The following is a 16,725-nucleotide window of genomic DNA, read 5'->3' on the forward strand; positions in this document are numbered from 1 at the left end:
GCCCTTATACCTGGCCACAAACATGGAGGTGGGGTGGAGATCCTCCTCTCTGAACACTGCTCCTTTATGCCACTCACACCACTGCCCGCACTCTCACTCTCATCCTTTGAAGTTCATGCTGTCTGTCTCTACTCTCCATACCACATTCAGATTGCTGTTATCTACCGCCCGCCCGGTCCAGCCTCTACTTTCATTGATCACTTTTCAGCATGGCTTCTCCAGTTCCTCTCCACTGATATACCCTCTATCATCATTGGAGATTTTAATATACCCATCGACACTAACTGCCCTACTGCCACCAAACTGCACTCTCTCACCTCCTCGTTTGACCTCGCCCAATGGTCCTCCACTTCCACCCACAAAGACGGCCACACTCTCGACCTTGTCTTTACCCGCCTCTGCTCTATTTCAAGCTTCCATAACACTCCACTTCCCCTCTCAGACCACAACCTTCTTACCTTCTCAATTAATTCTTCTCTACCATCAACTCCTCCAACACTACACCATCCGGTCATGCGCAGGTACTACCACAATCTGAATGTGAATTCCCTGACTGAGGCCTTGCAACCTCTAAGTACTCTGTCTTCCTACACTGACCCAGAGGCAGCATCCAGTTACTTATTAGTGTAGTCTCCTCTGCCATGAATTCAGCTGCCCCACTCACCACCACCCGCCCCCGCCAAACTAACAGGCAGCCCTGGCTCACTGAACAAATCAAACAGCTGAAAAGGCGCTCCAGGGTGGCAGAAAGGTGCTGGAGAAAGAGCACTGCTGTAGAGGACTTCAATCACTATAAACAAACTATGCAGGAGCTCAGGGAGGCCCTCACCTCTGCTAAGCAGTCTTATTTCTCCTCGCTCATTTCCTCACAGTCCCACAACCCAAAACAATTGTTCAACACCTTTAACTCCTTACTTCGTCCCCCACCTCCTCCCCCTACCACATGTCTGTCAGCTGACGACTTTGCATCATACTTTACAAGCAAGATTGATGCAATACGTAATAGCTTCAACACGCAACCACTTTTACCAGCTCAACCATCACCTGTAGATTCCTTCTGTCCACCTGCATCCTCGCCCACTACTAACTGCCTTCCCCCCGATCCACAAGACCACTTTCCCACTCTAATATATTTTACCACACTCACTGAACAGTGTCTTTCCACACTACTCTCCAAAGCTCATTTCACAACCTGTGCCCTGGACCCCATTCCCTCCCATCTAATCCCCCAGCTTTCCTCCTCCCTTAATCCCGCTCTAACAACTCTATTCAATCTTTCTATCTCCACTGGCACTTTTCCTACCTTATTCAAACAAGCTATTATCACACCACTTAGTAAAAAACCCTCTCTTGATCCAGCTTCTCTATCCAATTACCGGCCTGTCTCGCTCCTCCCCTTTGCTTCTAAACTGCTGGAACGTCACATCCATTCAGAATTGTCTGCCTTTCTCTCTACCAACTCCTTACTTGACCCCTTTCAATCTGGATTCCGCACACACCATTCCACTGAAACTGTCCTCACGAAAGTTGCTAATGACCTACTGGTAGCTAAATCCAAAGGCCAGTTCTCCATTCTAATACTCCTTGACCTTTCCTCTGCCTTTGACACGGTGGATCATGCTCTGCTTCTGCAGACACTGTCATCTTTAGGAATCAAGGGACAAGCAAATTCCTGGATCTCCTCTTATCTCTCTGGACGCTCTTACACTGTGTCCTTCTCTAACGCCAATTCCTCCTCATGCCCACTGTCTGTTGGTGTTTCTCAAGGCTCTGTTCTTGGGCCACTTCTTTTCTCAGTCTACACTCATGGCCTGGGACAACTAATTAACTCTTTTGGCTTCCAGTATCACCTCTATGCGGATGACACCCAAATCTATCTCTCAGCTCCTGATCTGTCATCACTACTATCTAGAGTCCCCGACTGTCTATGTGCCGTTTCTGCATTTATGTCCTCCCGCTTCCTCAAACTCAACATGAGTAAAACGGAAATTGTGATTTTTCCACCATCGCTATCTACACCCCCACCAATTGCAACCATAATGGTAGACAACACCCCAATAACCTCAACCACTAAGGCCCGCTGCTTGGGGGTTATTCTTGACTCAGAGCTCTCCTTTAAACCTCACATTGCCTCATTAACCACCACCTGCTATTTCCAGCTCAAAAATATATTCCGTATCCGTCCCTTCCTCAAACAAGAGGCCACCAAGATGCTTGTACATGCCTTAATCATCTCCCGCCTAGACTACTGCAACACCCTGCTCTGTGGCCTACCAAAAAACCGGCTAGCACCTCTCCAATCGCTTCTAAATTTAGCGGCCCGCCTCATTCACCTTTCCACACGCTCTACCGATGCAGCCCCACTGTGCCATTCTCTCCGCTGGTTACCCATTACCCAGAGGATCCAGTTCAAACTCCTGACTCTAATGTACAAAGCCCTCCACGAGTTGTCTCCTCCATACATCTCATCACTAATCTCAAGATATTGTCCCTCCCGCAACCTTCGCTCCTCCCAAGAAAATCTCCTGGCCTCTAAGCTGATCTCCTCCTCTCATGCTCGCATCCAGGACTTTACACGAGCATTACCCCTTATCTGGAACTCTCTTCCACAGCCTGTACGTCATGCTCCAAACCTGGACATCTTCAAACGCACTCTTAAAACACACCTTTTCAGACAAGCTTATAACATTCTATAGCCCTTATTTACTTATCTGTCACAATGTAATCAGAGGCAAAGGGTCACTGCCTCATCCATCCTCCACCCCCTTACCTAGTGTGTCCCCCACTACCTATTAGAGTGTAAGCTCGCAAGGGCAGGGTCATCCTCCTAATGTTTACTGTTTTTGTCACAATATTTGTGCTGCTTGGAACTCTGCTTTACAATTTGTTAGTATATCTATGTTCCCCTTGTCGTCTTATTGTGCTTTGTAAAGCGCTGCGGAATATGTTGGCGCTATATAAATAAAAAATAATAATAATAATTTTGCTTATGTAAAATTTTAGGTAAAATTTTGCAACTATGATTACATGTGATAACAATTTTGACACTGAATTGATTTTGCATAATCAATTTGTAACTTTTGTACATTACGTGAAATTAAGACTGTAAACGTTTGCCCAAACCACAATGGTTTGGGGGAAATAGTGGGATTAGTGTCAGCAAGTCAAAAAGACACCTTGTAGTTTTTGAGAAAATCTATTTTTAAAAAATCCAAAGAAAAAAATGTTTTTTGCTTTTTTAAATCAGTAAAATTACATTTTGCTGCTGTACACTTTACCAGGGTTAAGGCCTCTTTCACATTGGGATGTTGCGTTTGATGCGACGTTAAAGTCGCACAACGTGCCCAAAACGTAGCGCATGTAGGTTATGAAATTTGATGTTATTTTGCACTGCGTTATGTGTCTCTTGGTGCGCCATTTTCGCCGCATACTGATGGAACGAAAACGGCGCATGCGTTACTTTAAAATAAAAAATAAAAACATTACTGAGCATGTGCAACACACATAAGGCAGCAGATTTAAACGCACAGCATGCAGCACTTTCTAAATATTGCTACACGTTACACACAATGCAACGTGTGCACTGTGAAGGTCGCACAGACTTTGTATTGCTGTGCGTTAGTCTGCGTTATACATTTTTATATCATGTGACTTTAGTGTCCCAGTGTGAAAGAGGCCTTAAAAAACATTTTTCTCTTGAATTGTTTATAAAACACTTTTCTCAAAAACTAAAAAAAATCTTGTTAATTGCTTTGAAAATGGATTGGTGTATGGTAGGTTTGATAAAATGATCTAATAGATATAAACTGAAAACAGAGTAAAGGACAAAAAAACAAAAAACAAAACAGAAGTGAGTGCAATCCCACCCAGAGCTAAAAATGGTATACTGTAAATACTTTATTTTAACACAGCTATACATTGCTATAAATACTATGGGCCATATGCAATTCACTTTTTCTCCTGAGTTTTCCCCTTAGTGATATTTTCACACATTGAGATAAAATACCTTTTAAACCACCAGCAAGCAAGAAAATACTGAAAATAATTTTGATAGTTCTTTTTTCACCTACTTTTGAGTACTTTTCCGATTGTTAAATGGAACCAGAGACGAAGCACCCTCATGTATTTTACCATATATATCAGTGGGGACATTAGAGAAAACACCTACCTTGCTTTCTGTTTCATTCTGCACTGCACAGCTTGCTTCTAATCAGCCCTGATAAAATCCCTGACTGAACATTCAGTCTGGCTTTGCTCAGGAATATTTATAGCTCAGTCTGTGTTCCCTGATGTCTTTTCAAGCCCAAGCCTACCTCCTGCTGGCTCTGCTCAGGAATCATTATAGCTGAGTCATTGTAGCAAAGCCAGACTGAATGCTCAGTCGGGGATTTTATCAGGTCTGATAAGAAGCAGGCTGTGCAGTGCAGAATGAAACAGAGAGCAGGATAGGTGTTTTCTCTAATGTTCCCACTGATCTTTATGGTAAAATACATCAGGGCGCTTCGTCTCTGGTTCCCTTTAAATGCTGAAAAATTAATTTAAAGAGAAGATGACAATTATCTCCTAGGAGATAACTCTGAAGAAAAAGTTAATTGCATATGTCCCTAGGTCTTTTTAAAAGAAAAATGTTCGACTTGTTCCCAAATAATTAATTTTTGCATTTTTACGTAGTAACGCGTAATCGTGAAAGTAGAGAACATGATCACACTTACGCACAAAATTAAATACAAATTTCCTGGAAATTTTGCATTAGAGAGGGTATCCAGCCTAAACAAACATACTGTCATTAAGTTACATTAGTTAATTAAAATAGATAGGTAATATAATCTCTTACCCACCCTGTTTTAAAAGAACAGGCAAATGTTTGATTTCATGATGACAGCCATCTTTTTGGTTGAAAGGAGGTGACAGGGAGCATGATACACAGTTCCAACTGTCCTGTGTCCTGAGCACCTCTCCCAGTTGCTAGGCAATGTGAATAACAACATAGGAAATCCCATCATGCTCTGTACAGCATCATTTTCTTTGATGGGTGGAGCTTAGCTAAAAATGCAGCTAAAAATGATGCTTTGGTAAGAAAAAAAAAGTTCTGATGCTGTGAAACTGTTAAAGAAACACCATGCCTTTTCAATGCTGCTGAGTAGATTTTTAGTCCGGAGGTTCACTTTAAGATTTTGCATCATGCAGTAATTGGGGATTTTGATGCAAAATTACGATTACGCAAAGTTCAAGCTCAACACTATTAATGGTATAATGGGATCATTAGCCTGCTGGAAAACATGGCTGAAGATGAATAATATATCAGCTGCACGAATTAGGAGTTACTGGCGAATGCAGAAAACTTCACAGCAAAGAAGTCTGTTTGTTTCTGGCTCTGATCAAGTCTCCTTCTTTATAACACACTCCATAAAAACAGAACATCAGTACTTGAAGGAGCTTATTAGGCATCTGCTTGATGTCTGCCACGTTGATGTTGGTTGTCTCAGATTCTTTTCCAATGGTTTACTTCTCATCTAACTATTTATTTATTTATTTTATTTGGTTTAACTTTCAAATTGGCTTTTCCATTGGGATCAATTCCACGTTTCGAGAAAAACACTGGGGAGAAACAGAACGGTATTTGAGTTTGTCCACAGCATCAAATGCTTTCGGAGTTGTGTGTTTGTCTTTTGCATGCTACTTTATCCTGCACATACCATGCTATTTTCTGTTTTTACAGGATTGGTTTTATGGCCAAACATTCTCCCTTTTCAGGAGAGGTTTTGTAAATGTAGGGCAGTCCAGAGCAGTCAGATGCCACGTACGGTGCCAGTATGTTTTTTGGCTGTAGATGGCGGTTTATGGAAAGACAGATACCCAGGGGCGTAGCAATAGTGGGTGCGGAGGTTGCGACCGCATCAGGGGCCCTTGGGCCAGAGGGGCCCCGAGGGGCCCTCCCTCAACTGCGTTAATACTCTCTATTGGTCCTGTGCTCATAATAATTACTTTTATAGATACTTTGAATAGTGGTCATCATTAACAAACTGCTCCCCATCCCCTTCTTGCATCTCTGACACTGTGGTTGTCATTGGCAGGTTTTGGTGCGCCATATCAACTGTTATGTATAGAGTGCTTGAGGGGGCCCAATGTAAAACTTGCATCGGGGCCCACAGCTCCTTAGCTACGCCACTGCAGATAGCGCGTAAGATGTGAACCCAAGTGGTGTGCATTTAATAAGAGCATAGGAAATAACAGATAGTAGAATATCAATAAAATTACCAATATTCTACTTAATTTGTAAAGTAAAATATGAGTAATACTTACTGATATTTTACTATGACCTAACCTAACCCTACTCTCACATAAAGCCCTCCCTCTACCAATGCCTGTTGGTGCCTAACCCTAAGACCCTCCTAATGGGGCTTAATGCTAAGACCCCCTGGTGCTGCCTAACCCTAAGACCTGCCCCAGGTGGTGTCTGACCTTAACGGCCCCAGTGCCTAACACCAAGAACTCCCTACTCTCAACACTAAAGACCCCACCCCACCCCACTGAATTCAAACCCTATCTGCCAGCATACTGTTGAAAAAGCATCCAATAAATTAATGTGAGCCAGAGCCACCTTCTATTTTATCGGGCACCCTTTTTGACAGGATTCATCTTGTGCCCTTTTCAACTGTTCCACCCAGGTGTAGATAAAACCGTGAACCCTGTGCAAACAGTGAAAGCATGCTTAAAGAGAACCCGAGGCGAAGTTCTCACAATGAAATCCCCATACAGAGGCTGGGTTTGCCTATAGAGCCCAGCCTCTGTTGCTAATCAGATCCCCCCTAAATCCTCCCTGTGCTCAGTCAGACCCCATAAATCACAGCCGCGCTGTGCGGCTGTGCTTACCTCTGTAACGTCAGGCTCGGCGCTCCTCCCGCCTCCTGCATCGCTCCGGTCCCCGCCCACGTGCCTTCCCTCCAATCAGCGGGGAGGGAAGGGACGCGGGCGGGACCGGAGCGATGCAGGAGGCGGGGGAGAGTTGAGACTGACGTTCTAAAGGTAAACACAGTCGCTGTTGACACGCCTCGTGTCGGCAGCACGGCTGTCATTTATGGGGTCTCGCTGAGCGCAGGGGGGATTTAGGGGGAATCTGACTAGCAACAGAGGCTGGGCTCTATAGGCAGGCCCAGCCTCTGTATTGGGATTTTGTTGTGAGAACCCCGCCTCAGGTTCTCTTTAATAATGTGAGGGACAGGTTAGGGAATATTCCATCAGCCAATTATAGGAAGTAAGGAATTTTTATTTCTGTGCATCACATCTGAGGCAGTGCTCCTCTATCAGTAGTTTTATCTTTTAGTCTTCTGAGCATGCCAGGCAAGGTGCCTGTACCTCGACATCTGGAAACTCAAACTGTCCACCCTCTAACATGACAATATACCTGTCCTATGAATTGGTGAACGTGCCAGTCCATCCCTTTGTGTACAGCAGAAGATAACAGCTTTACGCAGGGTATATGTTGGAGCATACAGAGGACCACAATAGAACCTAAGAAAGATAAGGAAGCAGGGGAAGCAGCAGAAGACAGCAAGGGAAGTAGTGGAAGGCACTCTGGAAGTAACGGAAAGCACATGGGAAGTAGCAGAAGGAAAGGTGAAGTAGCTGTTGTCACAGGGGAAGAAAAAGGAGACACAGGGAAGTAGTGGAAGGCACAAGGAAATTGTGGGAGACACAGGGGAAGTAGAGAGAGGCACAGGGGATCTTGAGAAAGACACAGGGGAGGTAGCATTAGGCACAGGAAAAGTACAGTGAGACATAGAGGAAGTAGTGGGAGGCACAGGGGAAGCAGCAGGAGGTACAGAGGAAGCAGCAGGAGGCACAGGGAAAGCAGCGGCAGGCAGCAGGGGAAGTAGCGAGAGGCACAGTGGACATAGCGGGAGGCACAAACTAAAGCGCCTCCTATGCAACTTTATTGTTAATTTACAGTTTTTTTCAACTGCTTCCAATCCTCTCACCTTATAGATTTACATTGAGTTGAGCAAAGTTGTCTTCTCCTGTATCATACAGTATGTGTATCGTAATCTATACCCCCTTATAATGCATATTGCCTAATAAGCAGAGTCTGTCTGCCAAGCACATTCCTCCCTCCATTATTCCGTTTGGCCGTGGCTCCTCCATTTTGAAAATGGCAAGGGAAAAACCCAAGTCGCACAAGCACATTGTAGTAAAAAAAAAAACAACATTTATTGTAACAATAATTCGGAACACTTAAAACATATTTAGGCCTCTTGCACACTGCAAGCAATTCAGATTCAGATTCCGCTTTTTAATCTGTTTTTACTTCCGATTCAGATTCAGATTTGCAGTTTGCTCCTTGCACACTGCAAATCTGAATCTGAATCGGAGGTAAAAACTGATTAAAAAGCGGAATCTGAATCGGAATCGCGTGCAGTGTGCAAGAGGCCTTAAAAGTACAGAGGGGGTGGGGCAAGAATACAATCTGCGTATACAGTGCTGCTCATAATTATTCATACCCCTGGCAAATTTTGACTTAAACTTACTTTTATTCAACCAGCAAGTAATTTTTTTATGGGAAATGACATACAGTGGGATGCGAAAGTTTGGGCAACCTTGTTAATTGTGATGATTTTCCTGTATAAATCGTTGGTTGTTAAAATGTCAGTTAAATATATCATATAGGAGACACACACAGTGATATTTGAGAAGTGAAATGAAGTTTATTGGATTTGCAGAAAGTGTGCAATAATTGTTTAAACAAAATTAGGCAGGTGCATACATTTGGGCATATACATTCAGTGTTCTCCCCAGAAATTGTTTCCAGCCGGGTGGCATGAAAAGGTATCCGGGTGGGGCGCCACGGGGTGAATGCAGGGTCAGCGCAACTCTGCTTACAGCATAGGAGGAAGCAAACTGATGACAGCCGGGTGCTCACCAAAATTAGGTGCAGCACCCGGCTAAAAGAGCCTGAGGAGAACACTGATATACTGTATATACCCAGGGCCGGTTCAAGCCACAATGGGGCCCAAGGACAAAATTACCCTTTGGGGCCGCCTGACCCCACCCCCACTTTCACAACTTATTCACACTGCTGGCCCCTGAGTCAGCTGTCACCCTCTCATCAGATCTCCCACCTGAACTTTATTGTACTACCCGGGGCCCCTGCACCATTTTTGTCAGCCTAGCACTGCTCCAGTCCATGCACTGTCATCTTCATCCTTGCAGGACTGCCTCTTCCCAGTGACCTGGCACATGTTATTGCATAATGACCTGCAATGGTTCATGGAGAAGAGACAGTGGGCGGGGATGAAGACAGAGAGAATGGATGGAGCAGTACACCAGGACAGTTGACCTGCTATGTTTAGTATTTATTTATTGTATTTATAAAGCGATAACATATTGCGCAGCGCTGTGTTTACAAAGCTTTGCAGGGGCCCTAGAGAGCACAAGTATAAGGAAGACCTGGGGGGCCCAGGAGAACTTGGGGGCCCTGGGGCAATTGCCCCCTTTGCCTCTATGATAGCGCCAGCCCTGTATAGACCTCTGTGCTTAGTTTATATTATGTAGTTCTGCAGATCAGGTATCCTTTAAATTTGAAATATTATTATATAATCATTTATTGTAATAATGCATTTTTTCCCCAAAAAAGCTTTCTGTTTTATGACCTCCTGGTGAGGCTGCTCTCCAAGAGATGACGTCCATCTGTTATAAAATGACTTAAAATGATCTGTAAGGGTTGTTTTGCTTTCTGGGCACGCAATGCAAATTAAATACACGATATAGAAACACTATACATCAGTACAGGAGTGCTTTGATCCCTTCCTTTGGCATATTACAAAAGGAGCTACTAGAATAAGCATATCCATATATATATATATATCTATGGAGGAACATGACGTTATACCTCTGTGTAGTATCTCCAAATCTCCATAAAAAGTACACGATGCTGCCAGGAGTTTACATTGCAATTGGCTACGGTGAGTCATATAAGCATGAAAAGGTACATCTGAAGTTTATTCAACTATATCCTTTCACATTCTTTTTTTTTTCCAAAAATAATTTTTATTGACATGTATAATCAGTAACAGGAAGATAATAAACATTACATCAGCCTGAGACACCTCATTATATCAATAAAGATACTAGTACAAAGTGTAGCGCTCGGGATGAGTCCATAAATAGAAGATCAATAATGTCTAGAAGAGCGCTAGACATATATACATTAAAAAAATGCATATCAGGGGATCTTATCGAGAGATGACCTGTAGTCTTTAAAGAGACTCTGTAACAACATTTTCATCCTTATTTCTTCTATCCTATAAGGCCTGGGGCACACCAGAGGAGTTTTTCTGAGCGTTTTGAGTTTTTAAATCTGCTGCTAATGTTATCCTATGTGTCTGTGCACACTGGAGCAATGAGGTTTTGTAAAAAACCCCATAGCATTACATTGGGAAGAGCTTTTGAAACCTCTAAAAGCTCTTCCCAATGTAATGCTATGGGTTTTTTTTACAAAACCTCATTGCTCCAGTGTGCACAGACACATAGGATAACATTAGCAGCAGTTTTAAAAACTCAAAACGCTCAGAAAAACTCCTCTGGTGTGCACCAGGCCTAAGTTCCTATACCTGTTCCAATGTGGACGGTCTTACTGCAGCCTTTCCTAGTTGCACAGTGGCTGTGTTATCTCTGTTATATGATCTAATCTTCTCTCCTCCGTCGGCTCTGTCGGGCTGAGGCAGTCAGGCTGGAATGTGCTGTGCTGCTTGTGATTGGATATAAGCTATACACACCCTCTCCAGGCCCCCATGCACACTCTGTAGGACTCACACACTGAGCTACTCTCAGCCTATCACTTGCTATGTCTTTTGTTTGTAAACACTGCCTAAAACTGGCAATTACAAGCCAGGATTGCAGCAGGGAGTGGCAGAAACTGCACAGAGGGGCCCAGGAGAACATAATGAAGAGAATGGTATGCTTTTTATTGTAAGAATTTTAGAGTACAGATTCTCTTTAAAAGCTAGGGGCCATATGCAAATCACTTTTTCACATAAGTTTTCTCCTAGGTGATTTTTTGTCAATAAAATGCCTACTAAGGCACCAGGACGCAAGAAAATACTCAAAATAACTTTGATAGTATCTTTTCACCTACTTTTTGGTACTTTTTTTAGTTGAAAAATGCTGAAAAGTTATTTTAAATCGAAGATGAAAAATTATCTCCTAGGAGAAAAGTCAGGTGAAAAAGTGAATTGCATATGGCCCTAGGTGTCATATAAGAGTACTTAAAAATTGCTTATTAATTCTATTGTGTTGTGTATCTTATTGCTTCTTACCTGTATTGTGTTGTGTATCTTATTGCTTCTTAAGAGGCCCATACACCTAACGATTTTCCCGCCAATATACAGCAGATTCTATCACTGTGATCGAATCTGCTGTGAAATCGTTGCGCAAACGCTGACATAACGATCAATTTCTGTCCGAAATCAATCGTTCCCGTCGATCCGTCTGTGCGGAAGATTTCGCTCGATCGCCGGCAGGTCGGGAGTGTGTCGATAGCGGCGTTCGAATGCCTGATGACCGACACTAGCTGCAATATATTACCTGCTCCGGACGGCGCGACTTCCCCAGCCTCCGCTGTCTTCTTCTCCGTGCTCGGCTCCTCCAGCTTCACTGAACTTCCTGTCCCGGCAGGAAGTTTAAACAGTAGAGCGCCATCTACTGTTTAAACTTCCTGCCAGGACAGGAAGTTCAGTGAAGCTGGAGGAGCCGAGCACGGAGAAGTGACCGTGGAGAGAGCGGGGACACGCGCCGGCCGGAGCAGGTAATATATTGCAGCTAGTGTCGGTCGTTGGGCATTCAAACGCCGCTATCGACGCACTGCCGACCTGCCGGCGATCGAGCGAAATCTTCCGCATGGACGGATCGACGGGAATCAACGGGAACGATTGATTTCAGACGGCGGGGGAGGGGGGTCGTTGGGGGCGGTTTTCAGCGGCAGCTTCAGAGATTGTGATCCATTTCATAGTGAAATCGATTCGCAATCTGTTTGCAGTAAAGGCAGCCCTACGATCCCTCTCTGATCAGATTCGATCAGAGAGGGATCTATCTGTTGGTCGGATCTGATGGCAAATCGACCAGTGTATGGCTGCCTTTACCTGTATTGTGTTGTCGTATCTTATTGCTTCTTACCTGTGCTGTGTTGTGTATCTTATCGCTTATTACCTGTGTTGTGTTGTGTATCTTATCGCTTATTACCTGTGCTGTGTTGTGTATCTTATCGCTTATTACCTGTGTTGTGTTGTGTATCTTATCGCTTATTACCTGTGTTGTGTTGTGTATCTTATCGCTTATTACCTGTGTTGTGTTGTGTATCTTATCGCTTATTACCTGTGCTGTGTATCTTATTGCTTATTACCTGTGCTGTGTTGTGTATCTTATCGCTTATTACCTGTGTTGTGTATCTTATCGCTTATTACCTGTGCTGTGTTGTGTATCTTATCGCTTATTACCTGTGTTGTGTTGTGTATCTTATCGCTTATTACCTGTGCTGTGTATCTTATTGCTTATTACCTGTGCTGTGTTGTGTATCTTATCGCTTATTACCTGTGCTGTGTTGTGTATCTTATCGCTTATTACCTGTGTTGTGCTGTGTATCTTATTGCTTATTACCTGTGTTGTGTTGTGTATCTTATCGCTTATTACCTGTGCTGTGTTGTTGTATCTTATCGCTTATTACCTGTGCTGTGTTGTGTATCTTATCGCTTATTACCTGTGCTGTGTATCTTATTGCTTATTACCTGTGTTGTGTTGTGTATCTTATTGCTTATTACCTGTGCTGTGTTGTGTATCTTATCGCTTATTACCTGTGTTGTGTATCTTATCGCTTATTACCTGTATTGTGTTGTTGTATCTTATCGCTTATTACCTGTGTTGTGTTGTGTATCTTATCGCTTATTACCTGTATTGTGTTGTTGTATCTTATCGCTTATTACCTGTGTTGTGTTGTGTATCTTATCGCTTATTACCTGTGTTGTGTTGTGTATCTTATTGCTTATTACCTGTGCTGTGTTGTGTATCTTATTGCTTATTACCTGTATTGTGTTGTGTATCTTATCGCTTATTACCTGTGTTGTGTTGTGTATCTTATCGCTTATTACCTGTGTTGTGTTGTGTATCTTATCGCTTATTACCTGTGTTGTGTATCTTATCGCTTATTACCTGTGTTGTGTTGTGTATCTTATCGCTTATTACCTGTATTATGCTGTTATTTCTTATTGCTTATTAGCAGTACTGTGTTGTTGGTCACCCCTGTTATAATTTTCTGTAATCTTATGTATTGTACAGTGCTGCGTAATACTGTATGTTGGCGCTATATAAATCCAAGAAGTAATAATAATAGTAAGAGTACTCAATCTCTATTTCAGTACTTTTAGGAAAAAACAAGATTGGTTATTTATTACCTGAGTTACAAAACCCGACTCGTTTGGTTTACTTGGCCACTCTGGGCTAAGCGGGTGGGGTTTGTTACAGTAGAGAATAAAACTGATATTAATATCCATTCACATTCTAATAATACAAAGTATCAAATTATTTAAAGTGGGGCTCCACACAGAACAAAAAAAACTGATGTTAAAGGACCAGTATCGAGTAAAAATGTGAAATGTAGAATACTTGTGTACACATACATATGAGTAGTACATTTCTCCCAGATTAAAATCCACTATAAATTACCTTTCTATTAGGTTCCTGTCATTTACAGTAAAAGTTGCAGTAAAAATCTGACAGATCTGACAGATTTTGGACTAGTTCATCTCCTCATGGGGATTCTCGGGGTTTTCTTTATTTTTAAAAGCACTTACTGAACAGCAGCTGCTCAGTCCAACTGCCAAAATAGTGTGCAAATAATCAGGGAGGCTGGTGGAAATCTTTGTATAGATCCTTTTCGTGGAGTGCTTTTGTAAAGAATAAAGGAAATTCTGAGAATTTCATGTCCTTTTCATCAGCCTGTCCTGCTGATCCTCCGCCTTTAATCCTTGCAGCCATAGACCCTGAGAAAGTATGCAGATAGATGTTTCTGGAGTGCTGGATAGTGTAAGGGGGGTGGCTGGATGGTGTAATGGTTGAGGGTTCTGCCTCTGACACAGGAGACCAGGGTTCGCATCGCGGCTCTGCCTGTTCAGTAAGCCAGCACCTATTCAGTAGGAGACCTTAGGCAAGACTCCCTAACACTGCTATTGCCTATAGAGCGCATCCTAGTGGCTGCAGCTCTGGCGCTTTGAGTCCGCCAGGAGAAAATGTTATTTGTCTTGTCTCTTCTGACTCAAGTCTGACAGGATTAGCCACATGCTTGTTTCAGGTGTGTGATTCAGACATGACTGATGCATGAAAGATCAGCAGGACAGCCAGGCAACTGGTATGGTTGAAAAGAAAATAAATATGGCCGCCTCCATATCCCTCTCCCTTTAGGTGTCCTTTAGTCTTGGATATATCAGGAACAATTTTGTGGCCATGATACAGTAGGAAATACACCACACTTCTGCAATGCAGTATCAGGGCAGCAGGACATGCAGGTTGCACTAATGATGCCTCAGGAAGTCGTTCAAATTCTATAACTGCATTTAAAGAGGAACTGTTACCAAGGATTGAACTTCATCCCAATCAGTATCTAATACCCCCTTTCCCACGAGAAATCTTTACATTTTCTCCAATAGATCATCAGGGGATCTGTATGGCTGATATTGTGGTGAAACCCCTCCCACACTGTGATGTCAGGACCAAGGTCCTGACAGTTTCCTGTTTGTGAACCTTGTTGCATTGTGGGAAATAACAGCTGTTTCCAACTGCCAAGCAACCAGTATCTCCCTCTGTGCATATGTATATCTATAAAAAACAAAAAAACTTTTAGCTGATTACATTGTTAGGGGATGTGGTTAAAGATAATGGCAGCTGGTGCTGTCTAGTTTTTTTCTTGTCTGCCAGCAGTAAATATGACTATGTGGAGGCTGATTGTGGATCAAACAATATGAACAAACTACATGGCAAATATCAATAATTTCTTGATCTCTCTTCTATTTGTTAACTTCTCACTTTGCAATGTATTGATTTAATTTTTCGACCTTTTTGCCACAGGGCTTGGATGCTTTCCTTGCATTGACGGGCATCCACAGGTATAATTACTAGGTAATTCCTAGGGAGAGTTGATCCAGGGATTTATCTGACTGCCATCTCGAGTCGGGAAGGAATTTGCCCAGGCCTTGTAAGGTTTTTGACCTTTCCTTGGATCAACTGGGATATGTGTGGGTTCAGGATGGTGTGTTTTTGTTTTTCCCTTCTGGTTGAACTTGGACGGATGCCTTTTTTCAACCAAACTAATGATGCCTTTTGCATAGAGGCTACCTGTAGATTACTACGTGTCTCAATGATAAACTGAACATCTCTTGGTCTCACTATTTGTCCTTCTCCATGCAGTTATAGACGAGGAGTGGCAGAAGACACAGTGCATGCCTAGAGAAATCTGTGTTGATGTGGCGAAGGACCTTGGCATTGCCACCAACACGTTCTTCAAACCTCCCTGCGTCTCAGTGTACAGGTGTGGAGGCTGTTGCAATGAAGAGGGGGTCTCCTGCCTGAACACCAGCACCTCCTATGTACTGAAATCGGTAAGAACAGTTTTAGTTGACAAGCTGATGGTGTAACAATAACCAGAACTGCTATAGGGCCTAGGGTAGGGGTGGCCAAACATTTTAGACCAAGGGCCATATCCCCATTCTTGAGAATGCTAGGGGGGCTGAACTATCGGAATTGAACACAATTTTGCCGATTGCCATTAGGTACACTATGCCTGTGACATTTTGCCAAAACATTTCCATGGGAAATAACCTATATACCAATTAGAACAGTGCAATTAGAACAGTGGCAGCTGCTAATCAGTGACTGTTAGGGCTGGTGCACACCAAGAGCGGTTCTAAGCATTTTTTAAACGGGAAAATCAGAAAAATCGGGGGGGGGGGGGGGGGGGGGGGAACCCGCTTGGCTAATGTTAGTCAATGGGCTGGTGCACACCAGAGTGGCTCATTTTTCCCCCAAATGCAAACTCAGGTCCTGCAGCATTTTTGAGATTTCAAAACCGCTAGATCAGAGCTGTTTTTCCAGACGTTTTTGATATAGAAGCTGTTCAGTTATAGCCTTACTGTAACAAAATATAAAATCTGCTACACAAAAATGCTCCAAAAAATGCTAGGCATGCTTAGAAAATCTCTCTAAACATGCCTAGAATCGCTTTGAAAAACAGCTTCAAAAACAGCTTGCGTTTGCAGATCCGCCAGCTGTTTTTGGTGTGCATTGGCCCTCTCTGCTGCTGGTCACTGCATGCGGCACTGCAGCTATGGCCTGTGGGCCACATGGAATTTACAACTTTAGAGAGATTTGGGGGCCAGAAATGGCTTGATTGGCCACATTTGGCCCCTGGGCCGGCCTTTGGACAATGGACATTCCTGGCCTAGGGGCAAGGGTGCCCCTTATTAACTACTCTACCTTGTGTCGTCCCCCTCTCCTTTCCTGCTTGTTGTCAACCCTTTGTTAGCGGGATAGTACAGAGAAAAAGTGTGAAAAAATTAAACTTTATTATCCCTCTCTGGCACAAACAACTGGAAGCTCTGAGTCAAGTCAAACTGTGATAGAAAAGTTCTTCACGCTAAACAACTGTTTACAGATAATGTTCCTCTGCTGTTCAGATTGAGAAATGTG

The 16,725-nt window shown here is 43.1% G+C and overlaps 1 protein-coding gene across 1 annotated transcript in view; it reads left to right on the forward strand.

Annotated features, from left to right (window-relative positions):
- Positions 1–16,725, forward strand: part of VEGFD (vascular endothelial growth factor D) — an 89,212-nt gene that overhangs the window by 40,925 nt on the left and 31,562 nt on the right. The window contains exon 3 of the mRNA XM_068266211.1: positions 15,448–15,638. Coding sequence (XP_068122312.1) covers positions 15,448–15,638 — 191 coding nt within the window. The remainder of the gene's footprint in view (positions 1–15,447; positions 15,639–16,725) is intronic.

This window comes from Hyperolius riggenbachi, chromosome 2 (genome assembly GCF_040937935.1).
Source record: "Hyperolius riggenbachi isolate aHypRig1 chromosome 2, aHypRig1.pri, whole genome shotgun sequence".
Taxonomy (NCBI): domain Eukaryota; kingdom Metazoa; phylum Chordata; class Amphibia; order Anura; family Hyperoliidae; genus Hyperolius; species Hyperolius riggenbachi.